At 45.5% G+C, this 15,660-nt stretch overlaps 1 protein-coding gene across 1 annotated transcript in view; it reads right to left on the bottom strand.

Annotated features, from left to right (window-relative positions):
• Positions 1-15,660, bottom strand: part of LOC130124841 (kelch-like protein 29) — a 220,706-nt gene that overhangs the window by 14,008 nt on the left and 191,038 nt on the right. Inside the window, exons 12-13 of the mRNA XM_056294189.1 lie at positions 13,914-14,107; positions 1,856-2,000 (exon numbers count right to left, since the gene is read on the bottom strand). Of these exons, the coding sequence (XP_056150164.1) occupies positions 1,856-2,000; positions 13,914-14,107 (339 nt within the window). The remainder of the gene's footprint in view (positions 1-1,855; positions 2,001-13,913; positions 14,108-15,660) is intronic.

Raw genomic sequence — 15,660 nt, 5'->3', positions numbered from 1 at the left:
CGGAACAGCTGCCTGCTGTGTGTGGGAGCAGTTTATCAATATCTCTGACAACATGATTTATGTTATACATTCTGTACATAAGACGCTTGTCTAGAAATGCTTCCCCAGTGTATTTGTGAATTCTTCATCTCAGCTGATGCCTTTACAAAGGAACTCTGCCCTGGAAGGCTGTGAGCTCATTTTATAGCAAACTGAACACCTCAGTGGCTCCAAATGACTGTACTATGGGTGGGGTGGGGTAAGGGCGGGGGCAGTTTTCATAGTGGACACTGAGTCCAGTTCCTGTTCATGTCACATTTCAAATAACTTTTTTTTTCCTTAGGGAACAGGTCTCATTATCTAAATACAGCATGACATGTGCTGCCTGTCTAGGTTCAGTATTAAGAGTCATATGTTATTATTTGTGCTACTGTCGCCGCGAGGCTTTATCATCATCATCTGTGGTCACTCGGGGTCGAGTATGGCCATCCTCCCTCTGGGTCTTAAGGTGGGTGTTGAGGCCAATCCTGGAGCCGCATAATGGGAGGACGCCTGCGCGCAACAGCTTTTTATGTGGAGTGGCTGATGTGCCTGCAGCCTCCACACGGTCCTTGGCAGGGGGTGGCCAGAGTCCAATTGCATGGAGAACCAAGATGACTGGGGACCACCCTCTGTTGCAGCCTTCACTGCCATTGTGACCCGGAGACATGTTCTGCTGTTGAGTTCTTTGCTGGATCGCGCTTCATCTGGAAACTCCCTCTTGACCTATCCTCCTTAGGTGACCCTACCAGGAGCCAAGCTCCGGATCGCACAGCTCTTGGGATCATTGGTACACACAAGCTTCTCCACCACGCCAAGGTCAAGGTAGCAATGCAGGAGAAGGAGGCTTTATAATATTCCTTTCACTATGATATTCATCTCTAAAATAATAGTTTTGTCCATATTTGAGTGAATAGACTTCATATACAAAAGTAAATTGATGCTATGACTCACCTGGCCCATTGTAAAGGCTCATGGGAATAGAGTGACTAAATGCTATTAAGAAGGAAGCTGATTAAATGAAGATGAGTCACCTTGAATACGTTAGTCCTGTGACTCCCAGCATGAAAGCACAGTGACAGGAGCGGTGAAAGCCAGTTTATAAATCAGATCATGAATAATTTGTCTGGCAGAAGAGAAATTTGAATACCGAAATACAGAATTGCAGCATGGTGAACATACAACTGTCTATGACTCATTTGATCTAAGACACTGATTTTTATTTTCTTAAATACTTAAAATCAGTTATATTCAGTGAGTGAAGTTTTTCTTTTTTGGATTTTTCTCCTCAATTGTACCCAGCCAATTACCCCGCTCTTCCGAGCCTTCCTGGTCACTGCTCCACCCCCTCTGCTGACCCGGGGAGGGCTACAGACTACCACATGCCTTCTCTGATACATGTGGAATCACCAGCCGCTTCTTTTCACCTGACAGTGAGGAGTTTAACCAGGGGGACATAGCACGTGGGAGGATCACGCTATTCCCCCCAGTCCCCCAGCAGGCGCCCTGACCAACCAGAGGAGGTGCTAATGCAGCGACCAGGACACATACCCACATCCGGCTTCCCATCCACAGACAGGGCCAATTGTGTCTGTAGGGACGCCCAACCAAGCCGGAGGTAACACTGGGATTCGAACTGGCGATGCCTGTGTTAGTAGGCAACAGAATAGACCGCTACACTACCTGGACACTGAAAAGTTTTATTTTAAGGCAGTAAAAGTTTGTGTAGATGGATATGGTGTGTGAGCACTGGAGTAAAACAAATAAATTAGCAATCAACCCAGTTGTGCAGGGGCTGCGATCTCTTCCAACACACTGCAATCAACCCATCTCTTACCTGCAGAACTGCCGAGAGTGGTTCATGTTAGGCCCGGCCTTGATGTTGCCTTTTTCTGGGTCATAGATTGTGGTGGCTCGAGCGTAGGCACCTCCCAAGATGAATATAAAACCATTTAGACTCACAGCAGGGGCATATTTGTTATCTAAATGAGAGAGAAAAATACAGATGTTGACGGTGAGAGAGAGAGAGAGAGAGAGAGAGAGAGAGAGAGAGAGAGAGAGAGAGAGAGAGAGAGAGAGAGAGAGAGAGAAAACTTGTGAGCAGAGAGGAGCAGGAGTGATTTTATGAAGGGAAAGCACAAAGCTATTTGCTTGGATGTCGTTCACACTCAAGAATGTTCTATTCAACATAAAGGTGTCATTTGGTCTTTCATTTCTGCTCCAGCCTTCTAGCTGCAATGCAAAAACCATATCTACATTCCTCCTGTCGCTTTAAAGATGCGCCCTTCTGAAGCAATGGATTGCTTTGAAAATCGGAGAACTCTACATAGCGAACCGATGAAAGAGCTGAATCTATAAATCACCTTTATTGGGTTGCACTTCAAAATATGTTCAGGCTTGGATGCAATGTAAGAGTTACTAAAGTCCCAATAAGTTACAATTGGATTACATGCACTGGCACCTTATGCTGATTTAAAAACTAAAACCAAAACATGCACAAGTGTTGGAGGTACATGAGGGATGCATAGGTTATGCTGCATACTGTGAATACTGTATCTTCTGATACGCTGTGTAGCGTAGTGGGAAAACAGAGGCATCGAGGCAGGGCCACAGTGGAATCACAGATGATGGGAAACAAAATGAAAGCAGCGGTTCGTGCTTCCAATGGGATGGGAAACCCGCAGCTTAGAAGAAAGAAATCCCGCTGTGTGGGAAGAGGAACTGCGTTTCAAACTTGGGGCAATTGCTCCCCGGTCGACTGCTGCTGGCCAATTCAGCGGGCAGCATGAATAATGCATGTGCGCTCAAACATAGACGGCTCTCCTCTTTAGTTTTATCCCTTCCATGCTGTACGGACGTCCCTCTCTGGAGAGCATAGAAGGAATGAGCGCGTAAAGCCTGGTGGCTTTAGTGGTGGTGTGAGCCCAAACACCCCTCTCTCAGGTAATGTACCCCTGCCCCTCTTCCCTGTCTGTCTCGCCCCACTGGAAGGAGTCTAATGTGTTTAATTAACCGATTAGCTCCACTCCTCACTACTCTCTGCCATTCTTGGGGATGAAGTCGTGGGCGTTGGACACACACACACACACACACACACACACACACACACACACACACACACAGATACGCAGAGACAAACACACATTCTTGAGGACAAAAGCACAGGAAGGCATCTGTGTTGTCCACGAAGGACACGGCATCAATATAGAATATAGATTATTGATTATTGCAGCTGTTTTCTTTTCTCTCTCTCTGAATGATTTCTTCTCCTTTCTCTTCTCCCATGTATGTAAATGGTGTGATGGGAGTCTTCCCTCCTCCCAGGTCTCCATGGTGATGGTGGTCACCACCTGGACACTGCTTGGCATCCTCCTCAACACATTCTTTATATATACTATATCTTATAAATCCATATAATTGTGTTATCCTGTTTCAATGTTATATCCTTCTCTCCCTCCAATGTGTGACTAATGTCTTTTCCTGTCTCTTCTCAATGGTGTGATGTGAGTCTCCCTGTGTGCATGTGTAGTCTTTCCTGTCAAGTCTACATGGTGATGGTGGTCACATGCCTCAGGTGCTGGGCTGTTCCGGTGGCATCTGGACACTGCTTGGCATCGCCCTCATCATATTCTTCATATATCTTATAATTCTGTTATCTTCTTTCAATGTTGTATTCTGTAAATTGTGTTTTATTCTGTACACACAACATCCATTGCATATCATCCGTCTTGGGAGAGAGATCCCTCCTCTGTTGCTCTCCCGGTTTCTTCCTATTTTTTCGCCCTGTTAAGGGTTTATTTAGGGAGTTGTTCCTTATCTGATGGGAGGGTCTAAGGACAGGATGTTGTGCTGCTGTAAAGCCCACTGAGGCAAATTTGTAATTTGTGATAATGGGCTAAACAAATAAAATTGAGTTGACATCATTCAAAGGCCATTCTTACATTTCAACAGAAATGTGCTCTGTGTGTGTCTTTAATATAATACAAGCCATGCATGCATACATACACAATTTGTCTTTTTAGTTCACTGGTGTGCATGTCCTGCATGTGTGTGCATTTGTGTGTGTATATACATGATGCTTTGCATTTCATACTGTAGCATAGAGATGGAAGATTTATCCAATTGCCCCTAGGCGGGGTGAAAAGATAAATAAAGAGTATGTTCTCAAGGGCACATGCTGTGTCTCCTTCCCCTATTGAAGCACACTCGGTTTGTTCCTTTCTTGCACAAGTACTGAAAACAGCATCTTGAGTGCTTAGAGAAGAAGTACAATACAGATGAAGCTCATTCTCGCCTGGCGATCCTCACAGGACCACGATTGGTGTTGAATGCGCATTTTCACCACTTCACTCTGTTTGTCCCTCAGCTTCTCACAAGGAGCACAGCTGGGCATTTAGCACAATGCATGACACAACCCAGTACAGAGGGCACATATGTGGGCAACTCTACTCACCCTGCCTCCATGAAGACTTCATAAATGACTGCACAGCATCTCATGGTTGCTTCATAAAAGATACTATGACTCAATTATAGATACCTAAGATGATTAGTACTTTTGATTACATGATTAAAAAAGGCTTATATAGGATCAATTATTAAATTATAAGGACATAAGTGTCAGCAGGCCTGCCATTGGGGGGGGTCAAAGGCCCAAGGGGGGCCATGCAAAGGTCTCTGGTTGGCCATTACATGGGATCAAGTACAACAATTTACTTACCGACTTATATAACTGACAACAAAATTTATATGTATTTACATGATAAATTTGTTGTTAGTAAAACACATTTCAACTTGTCATCTGATACCCCACCCTCCACTGTTATTGTGAAAACGGTGTGGTTGAAACACTGGCCAATCAGATGTGCAGAACACACGTGTGCCGCTAATGTATAGTGAACTGCAGCCTGACTAGCTAAGCCAGTCAAAATGCCTCATCAAAAATCAGGGGTTCAAAAAAAAGAAAAGCTAGGGTACAGAGAGAAAAAGAAAACGTGAAAACTTCATGTGCTCCACCATGAGCCAGGAAAGGCTCAATGGACACGCTATCCACTCCATTGAGAGAAAACTGGTCAAAAGAGTGGACTTCAAGGACATTATCAGAGACTCTGTTCTGGTGGCACCTGGACGCTGCTTGGAATCATCCTCATCATATTCTTCATATGTCTTATAATTCCATTATAAGTATTACAGCTAAGGGTGGGTGGCTGGTGGTGGTGGTGGAGTGCATTTGGATGAGGGGCCCAATTTGGTACCCCCCCCCCCCCCTTGGGGCGTCTGGGTAGCGTAGTGGTCTATTCTGTTGCCTACCAACATGAGGATCCCGGTTCAAATCCCCATGTTACCTCCGGCTTGGTCGGGCATCCCTACAAACACAATTGGCCGTGTCTGCGGGTGGGAAGCCGGATGTGGGTATGTGTCCTGGTTGGGGGGAATAGCGTGATCCTCCCACGCGATACGTCCCCTTGGTGAAACTCCTCACTATCAGGTGAAAAGAAGCGGCTGGTGACTCCCCATGTATCGGAGGAGACAAGTGGTAGTCTGCTGCCCTCCCTGGATCGGCAGAGGGGGTGGAGCAGTGACTGGGATGGCTCGGAAGAGTGGGGTAATTGGGGTGAAAAGGGAGGGGGGAAATTGTTCCCCTGTCCATAATCCCTAATGACTGGCCTAGCTGTCAGAACATCTGTTCACCATTCATTTGGGAACTTAAAGTTAACACTATTCATATTTTATTAATGTTGATACATTTTCAGAAATGAAATGTTAAGTGCATTTAAGGGGGCAAATGTAGAGTGTGAACTAAATATGCTTCATTAAGTTTCATGAAACACGTATTAATTCTTTTATAACTGACCTGTTCCTGTACAAAGGCGGCTATTAACATGGATATGAATCAAAGTGAAATAAGCTGACACATTCCACGGGATGTGCAGATGAATATGATGGATTTATTCATGAAAGTGAAGCTTTCATGAATAAAGGGATGCTAGCCTCTCTGTCGATGTGCTTGAAGACATCTTTCAGTGGTTAAAAAACCAGTGAGCAGCAGGACATGCAAATTAAAAACTTAGGGTTTTTTGCAGTTTCAAAGGTCTTGGTTTTAAGTTGAATTAAATTGTTCAACTGATAGTGTATCCCTTTCTTAACGTTCTCATATGGAATTGTATTTGTTCTTATATAAATTTATTGTTAATTTATGTTCTCATATCAATCAAGTGTTCAAGTGCCTGGCAGTGACTCTGGAAAGCAGGAGAACAACCAACAATGCCTTGCCGCCCAGAACAACCAGCCCAGTTATAGCAATTGCCTTTGTTCAAGAAGGGGAACAAAGACAAAGGAAAATTCCAACAGGGGCCAGGTTTAGATAGCTGGAGGCAACCCGGGACTGGCAGATACTGGTGTACATGGGTCAACAGCTTACGGTTCCATCATAGATAGCCATCACCAACTTGAGGCCTGATCTGGTCCAACTCTCTGACTACTGACTATCCCTATAACAAATTGGCCACAATTTCTAACATTGACCATACATGGTCCAGCCATATACTAGGTTTTGACGTAGATCAGTCTTTGTCATCAAGTACACTAAAATACATTTATAAGCTGCTTATCAATATTTATAAATGCTTTGTAAATACTTCATTGGGGGGGGGGGTTATAATAAAGTGTTACCCATATTTGGGATAGGACATAGGAGAATAACACATGAGGATGCTCACTAGACACCCAGTGTCCCCTCTGACAGTTCAAAACCTTGGACACTTGGATGTTCTTGGAGTTTATTTTGAGACTGATATACTGTATGTATGTACGCACAGCCTCCAAGTATTGCAATGACTTCTGAAAGAGTTTAACAGGCCATATGAGTCACCCGGCACATCAAGTACCACATCTGACAAAAAAATAAATAAAAAATGTATAACACAGAAATACACAAAAGAACTTCAGGAGTGTACTCAGTAGTGTAGCTCTCCGCCAGGCGTACATATCTCCCCTTCTCAAGTGTTCGAACAGGGTGACAAACCCTTTTTTCACCTACCAGGAGAAGGGAAATACACGCACACACAGACACAAAAACCAGTGTTTTTCCTGCCATTATAAGACTTTTGCACAGCGACCAAGTCGACTGAATGGGAAATATTGGAAAAAAAGTTGTCAATACGCAGCAGTCAAGCTAAAAAATCTACGTAATAAAAACGTTTTGCTGGTCAGTCTGTGGATACGCAGCTTCCTTGGCAGACCTTTGCGCAAAAGCGACCAAGTTTGGCATGAAATGACAGCAACCAAGCTATCACAATTTCAAAGCCCTCATTAAAAGACTTCAGATGTGTTTAACTGTCACGGTTTTCATGATATAAAGGCAAACGGCTGTTTTGCTGATTGACTTTCATTCATGAAACAACAAAATGAAAACATAGCTCAGCCATGAGAAATGTGTTATTGTAGCTACTGAGATGATTTCCAGCTGTGACTGATTAATCCCACTCTTGAAAAAAAAATTATTTTTTTTTTGGGGTGGGGGGATTTTTCCCTTTTTCTTCCCAATTGTATCTGGCCAATTACCCCACTCTCCCAAGCCGTCCTGGGCACTGCTCCACCCCCTCTGCCGATCCGGGGAGGGCTGCAGACTACCACATGCTTCCTCCAATACATGTGGAGTCGCCAGCCGCTTCTTTTCACCTGACGGTGAGGAGTTTCACCAGGGGGACGTAGCGCGTGGGAGGATCAGGCTATTCCCCCCAGTTCCCCCTCTTCCCTGAACAGGCGCCCCGACACGCCAGAGGAGACGCTAGTGCAGTGACCAGGACACATACCCACATCTGGCTTCCCACCCGCAGACACGGCCAATTGTGTCTGTAGGGACGTCCAACCAAGCCGGAGGTAATACGGGGATTCGAACAGGCAATCCCCATGTTGGTAGGCAACGGAATAGACTGCCAAGTCACACAGACACCCTTGAAATTGTATTTTTATAGAAGAGTTTTAACATTGGAGACTACGGCACTTCCACATGGCGGTGAGGTGAATAAGATGAATTATTTTCAATCTCATCTCATCATCAGCCGCTTCTCTGGGGTCGGGTCACGGTGGCAGCAAGCTAAGTAGGGCACTCCAGTCATCCCTCTCCCCAGCAACACCCTCCAGCTCCTCCTGGGGGATCCCAAGGCATTCCCTGGCCAGATTGGACATGTAGTCCCTCCAGCAAGTTCTGGGTCTACCCCGGGGTCTTCTCTCAGTTAGACATGCCTGGTAAACCTCCAAAGAAAGGTGCCCAGGAAGCATCCTAATCAGATGCCTGAACCACCTCAACTGGCTCCTTTCAACACGAAGGAGCAGCGGCTCTGCTCCAAGCTTCCTCTGGATGTCCTAGATTCTCACCCTATCTCAAAGGCTGAACCCAGACACCCTACAGAGGAAACTCATTTCAGCCACTTGTATCCGTGATCTCACCCTTTCAGCCACTACCCAAAGCTCATGACCATAGATGAGGGTTGGAACAAAGATTGACTGGTGAATTGAGAGCTTTGCCATCCGGCTCAGCTCCCTCTTCACGACAATGGTCCGGTACAATGTCCGCATTACTGCTGATGCTGCACCAATTATTATTATTATTATTATTATTATTTCAGGTCTACACTCAGTCCCGCTCACAACGCTCTGCCAATGAAAGGTGCCTGGCACTTCTGCCATGACGGAAAGTCACTAACTAGTCACTAAGTCACCAGCTAGACTCTTCCCTTCTGTAGTTCCCCAGTGGTGGAATGCGTTACCAAACTCCATTCAATCTGCTGAGTCCCTCTCCATCTTTAAGAAGAAGCTAAAGACCCAGCTCTTTCTCAGACACCTCCACACCTGATGGTGTTAAAAAAAAAATCGCTTCTATGCACCTTTGCCTTTGTGCACAGCCTGTTTACACCTCTCGTACTTGAACCTAGTTTTTTTTTGACACTTACTTGCATTGTCGCCTCCTTGTGTTGTATTAACTCTCAAAGGTACATCACTTTGGATAAAAGCGTCTGCTAAATGAAACTGTAATTGAAATTTTTGGTTCATCCAGCGTTCCTCCAGTTCTCTAGTGCTGAGATCAGCAGTGAATGATTTGCTGGCTTGCAAAATATGATGGCTTTCTCGTTCACTTTCAAGACTCCTATCCAAATACATTAAGTTTTGGTTTTGACACTGTTGCTGCCTGATCTGACTCAACCAGAGACAAGAGTCATGCATGCGCACGGTTGACTCAGAGTGGGTAGCGACAGAAAGCAGCATTGGTCGAGCGAGCTAGGGAGTGAATGAAGAGAGGGAGTGGTGATCGCGAGAACAAACATTTTTCGAAGGTTTTGAATCCCCAAAACCATGAGAGGTTTTTCATCATACAGTCATAACTGTGCACAAAACAAAAAAAAAAATTAGGCTGACAGGTTCAGTAGTTTGTGAGATTAGCTGCCGACAGACAGACACACACACATACATACACGCGCAACCAAGCGACCAAATGCATAATCCCCTCCAGGCTACTGCCTGGCGGCGATAATTAACAAAATGTAAATGAAAACAAAAAAACAAAACAATAAAACAAAGTTTCTACACAGCTGCCGTTTAAGAACAGTTGTGCTCACTGGGCCACGAAAGCTGTCATCAGCCCTTCACACAAGGGTAAAATGGCTTATTCACAGAGTTTCAGACTGAGGTCAAAGACAACAAAGACGTGCAAAGAACTGGAAAAAAAAAAACACACACACACACACACACACAGACACACACACACACACACACACACACACACACACAGACCGGCACTCCCTTGAAGAAATTTTTGGTTCCTGTCTAAACATTACTCGTCATTCCCTGCCATCTGACTCCTGCATAAACAGAGGAGTTATCTGATTTGGTGAACCCCTGTCACTTCCTGAGAGATCTCACACACACACACACACACATGCACGCACACAAACAAACATGCACACAAACACAATCGCACATACTGTGTCCCTCAACCACAAGTCAGCACACACCCACACAAATATATAATCCAACACACCTATACGCTCGCATGCACAATCAGAGGCACTCGGGCACTATCAAAGACAACTCAAAGCCAGATAAAAGTTGTTGGCCTCATCACAAAGCCTCATTATTCCGCATGCAAGGAACTGTGCAGTCGGTCACCGTCCAGTCACAGGCGGAGGTGGGGAGGAGAGGAACATTAAGCAAACAGTGAATAAACAGGGCTCTGTCTCTCTCTCTCTAACTGCAGGACAGCAGCCAGGAGACGTATTCCCGGCTTCCAGTTTTCCACCTGAGTGCAGGAGGAAGGAAAGAAATGGGACAATGAATCTTCAGTTCCCGGTGACAGAAGCTTAGATAATATCAAGGGAATTAGAGTAGCAAAGCATTTTTCCCCCCTCAATGTTCTTTCATGTGGCATTTGAGAGGAATGAGAACAGGCTTTGAAACGATGGGCAAAGAAAGCAGGGGAGAAAAAGATCATGACGTACTTTCATTTGGTACTGTTTAAAAAAAAACACATGAGGGGAAAGGACATGTCCAATTAGGTAGTCATGGTAACACGCCATCTCAAAATCACCTACCTCTCTCTTTCTCTCTCTCTCTCTCTCACACACACACACACACACGCTCAATGACTCCCTGTCTTCCTATCTCTTATTCAGAGTGGGGCGCTCTCTTCCTCTATTCCTGCTCACCGCGCCATCATTTTGCACACGTAATTGCTCCACAGTCAATTTCTCAATAGAGCAATCTGAGTCCCAGTGCATCACCCCTAGAGTCCCCTGGGCTGGTCGGTCAATGGCAGCCGGGCTGTCAGCCGGCTGCATGCTAGATGGATGGATGGCAGAGAAAGATGTACAAGTCTCACATACACCTGTGTGTGCTTGTGTGCGTGTACACACAATAAACTAAGGAAACTTAAGCATGCTTGCAATATGTGGCCCGTGGGGGGTGCTTGATTGTACTCCTGCTTTCTGATACAGCTATACCTCAGTAGATTGATGTATTGGAGATATATGGAGATATCAATGTGCGCGAGTACAGATATTGCACGCCTCAATGGACTCGTTGAAGGGACTATTTTTGGCCGTTAGTAATGTTATTTTTCACTCTGTGAGAGATAGGAAGTCAGTGTTGATAAGTGTTTGTGAAACCCATTTGCAGCCCATGCGGGAGATGGCCCACGCGGGGAGGGGGGGGGGGATAATTAAATAAAAAACATACTCACAAACACACACACACACATGCTGTATTTGTGTCAGTCGATAAGCCGTTGAGAGAACTGAAAGAGAGAGCAAGGGTGAGAGTGTGGGAGAGAGAGAGAGAGGGAGAGAGAAAAAGACAGAGAGCGAGAGAGATGAAGAGTGAGATTACCCAAGGAGAGAAACAGAGAGAGGCAGCAGGTTGTAAGAGAATTGGCCCCCACCGGTGCACTAAAATCATTGCCAGCCCAATTTCACAGGAAGCATTAAACCCGTCCATTATCCCTTGGCTCACTAGCTGTCAGACACAGCCTCATATACACCCTGACAGACGACCGACTCTATCTTGCTCGCCACACACACACACACACACACACACACACACACACACACACACACACACACACACACACAGTATGGATTATGTAAGAGGGGGATGTGTGTGTGTGTGTGTGTGTGTGTGTGTGTGTGTGTGTATGGGCATTTACGTAAATGTCTGTGGGGGCATCGATACATGCATGAGGGTCTCTTTTAACAGCCAGGTAAATTTACACAGCCAAGGAGCTTGACAGGAGTGTGTGTGTGTGTGTGTGTGTGTATTTGCATGTGCGTGTCTGCATGCTCAGAAATTATGGTGTGCGTCTCATTAGAGCTTCTCTCATAGCTCAATGCAAATCTGCCATCTGATACTGGCAGGCTCTTAAAACCTCTCCTACCTCATCCACCTCAGTTATATAACTGGCAGTCCACCGACATCACTCCCCCTCCAAACTGGCACAGAAACAAGGAGTGACCTTCTGGCCAACGGTGGGGCGGGAGTCGCCTCAGCCCCGTTGTTTAAATCCCAGAGGAACCGGTTCAGTTGTAGGAACCATCCAAAAAGATGTTTAACCTTGTGTTTGTTTGTGGGCGATATCCAAACGCACTGCCAAACAAACTTGGTGCTTGTACCATGGCCCTGGATTTCAATTGTCTATTTAGATGGCTCTTTAGCCTGAGGGGAAGTCCAAGGACTGAATACATTTACAGTGATTTACATTTACTCAGATTTTGAAATTAGTGACAAAACCTTATTTAGAAAAAAAAATGTAAAAAAATGTAGCAATAATTTTATAAGTTGATTTGACTATTGAGACAGCGGATGGTTTGAAAATGGCATATAAGCATGTAGAAGCATCACTTGCATCCTTTATCCGAGTGGGAATCATCTTTGAAAAGGTGGGCTGTGGCATAGACGTACTATTCAGGCTGAAATAAAGCTGCACACAGGGACACAAAGAGGAGACTAGAGGAGCACTCAGTAGTGTGCACATTTCCGCCAGGCGGACGTATCGCCCCTTCTCCAGTGTTTGAACAGTGTTTTTCCTGCCGTTACAAGACTTTCGCGAAGCGGGCAATTCGATTGAACAGGAAATATGGGTAAAAAAAATAAAAAGGTGCTTATATGCAGCATTCAAGCTAAAAAAAAAAAAACTACCTGATAAAAACGTTTTGCGTGTCAGTCTATGGATGCACAGCCTCCTTAGTGGACCCTCGCATGACAGCGACCAAGTCTGACATGACATGACAGAGATCAGGCTACCATGATTTTTCAAAGACCTTCTTAAAAGTCTTCAAATGTGTTTAACCATCGCGGTTTTCATGATGTAAAATGAATGAAGGCGAATAGCTGCTCTGCTGATTGACTTTCATTCATAAAACAACGGAAGGAAAACATAGCTCAGCCATAGGAAATGTGTTACCATAGCTACTGAGATGATTTCCAGCTGTGACTGGTTGATCTCACTCTGCAAATTGTATTTTTATAGTGGGGTTTTAACATTGGAGACTATGGCACTTCCGCGTTGCAGCGAGGTGAATAAGGTGACTTATTTTAGCTTCATCCAGAGTCCCTTAGTTCCCCGGTGCTGAGATCAGCACTGAATGATCTGCCGTCTTGCAAAATATGATCGACTTTTTGTTTACTTTCAAGACTCACACCCGAATACATAATGTTTTGCTCTTGACACTATCGCTGCCCGATGCAACTCAACCGTAGACGTGAGTCCCGCATGCGCACGGTGGCCTCAGAGCGGGCAGCGATGGAAAGCAGCGTTGGTCGAGCGAGCATCAGAGTGAATGAGGAGAGCGAGTGGAGATAGCGAGAACAAACATTTATCAAAGGTTTTGAATCACTGCAACTATGAGAGGTTCTTCATCATACACTCCTAACGCTGCAAAAAAAAAAAAAAAAAAAAAAAATCGGGCTGATAGGTCCAGTAGTTCGTCAGATTAGCCACGGACACACACACACGCACACGCACACGCAACCAACCGACCAAATGCATAATCCCCTCTAGGCTATCGCCTGGCGGAGATGAAAACAGCTTTTATCAGGATATAAGGTGGGTCATTCAGTGGCAGAATGTCTCTCAAGGTCGGTACATCTGCTGCCCTGCACTTACTTATTGATCTTTTGCGAGTGTTTGTGTATGTCATGCACATACACGTACGCACACGCCTGTGTATATGTATGAAAACAAGTCTGAGTGTTCCAATCATGTATGTAGGCATGTGTGTGTGCCTTTGTGTGTGCATTTGTTTGTGTGTCTATGCAAGCATGTATGTGAAACCACAAGACTCGGTGTTACTGAACTCGTGAGCAAGACCGAACATACCCGAGGAACTGCACATGTTGGCAAGTCTCACCTATCATGGGCGACTCGATGAAGCTCCAGGTGTTGCTCTGCGGCACGAATGACTGCAGCACACCCGCTGAGCGTCCGGCCTCGTTCACGCCTCCGAATACGTAGACCTTCCCGCCGCACACCGTGGCCGCCGCCGAGTGGACCGGCTTGGGCAGCGGAGTCACAGTTTCCCACTGGTTAGTGATGGTATCGTACCTGGAAACACAAGTGGGGAGACAAGACAACTGTAAGTAGACCTCAAAACAGACGTACATACTGTCCCTCATCTGAGAGGCCCAGGTTCAATCCCTAGAAGTCTGTGCTGACTAGTAATTGTGTTCCTTTTGCAAAGAGTCCAGAGAAATCATTTTCAAGTCTTAAGGAAAAACCTAATTTACCGGGGGCGTCCAGGTGGTGTGGCTCTCTATTCCGTTGCCTCTTATCTTTTGCCTGTAAAGCACTTTGAATGACCTCTGCACTGATAAGGTGCTATACAAATAAACTTGCCTTGCCAAATAAACATGGGGATCGTCAGTTCGAATCACCGTGTTACCTATGGCTTGGTCGGGCGTCCCTACAGACACAACTGTCCGTGTCTGCGGGTGGGAAGCCGGATGTGGGTATGTGTCCTGGTCACTGCATTAGCGCCTCCTCCGGTCGGGGAGGGGGGGGCTGTTAGGGTCGGGGAGACTGGGGGGAATAGCGTGATCCTCCCACGCGCTACGCCCCCGTGGTAAAACTCCTCACTGTCAGGTGAAAAGAAGCAGCTGGTGACTCCACATGTATCAGAGGAGGCATGTGGTAGTCTGCAGCCCTCCTCGGATCGGCAGAGTGGGTGGAGCAGCGACCGGGATGGCTCTGAAGCGTGGGGTAATTGGCCGGATACAATTGTGGGGGAAAAAGAGGGAAAAATCCCCTCCCCAAAAAAACCCCCCAAAACCTCATTTATCAGAAAGCATAAATGAGACGCAGAATGATAACATAGGGGACAACATGATGTGATGTTAGTTAAGGTTTGGACTGACCGATAATGAAACACATGACAGTGTGTCTGTTTCCTACCGTAACACTTCATCTCATACTGTTTTGCAACAACCAGAAATAGTTTACAAAATTATACACTTATAATTTATACAATTTATACATTATTATAGCGACATTACATTGACACAGTGTAGTAATTTGGACATATGTGGGAAAACTGGAAAGTTCTCACTACAATGAATGGACTTTCCAGCACTGGTTATGGCTGCAGGGCTGACAGATGTAATTAGGAAAATGCTTATACCACCCGGGAAGATGAAAAAGGCCAACACATACCGTACAATGACAGCAATTAAAGCAATTACACAAACCAACATATGTCGGGAGCTACAAGCCATTAGTCTCTGGAGTTGGACAGTGTTGTCAGCTCTGAGTTTTGGACCTCTCTCACTGAGGACTCTGGCATGGACTTCAACACCAGGCCTTGGATTCAACCAACCCAAACGAACACAAACAGACACAGTGAGAAGACAGAGTCTGACACAACAGGCCGCGGGTAAAAAAAAAGAAAAAAAAAAAGCCCCGAACCTCGATAATTGTCTGTGCGTGCTTGTGGGGCGATTTGCTGAGCACGGATGAATGTATGTGGGTGTTGTATGTGATCACTTCATCATTCGCGAAAAATTGTTTTGCTAGTGTATTTTTCACGGGTTGGGGTGTGTGTGTGTGCGTGTGTGTGTGTGTGTGCGCGCGTGCGCACTGATGTGTTTTTTTGTTTTAGGCCC

The sequence above is a fragment of the Lampris incognitus genome, chromosome 15 (genome assembly GCF_029633865.1).
Source record: "Lampris incognitus isolate fLamInc1 chromosome 15, fLamInc1.hap2, whole genome shotgun sequence".
Classification (NCBI taxonomy): Eukaryota; Metazoa; Chordata; class Actinopteri; order Lampriformes; family Lampridae; genus Lampris; species Lampris incognitus.
This window is presented reverse-complemented; position numbering and strand designations above follow the sequence as displayed.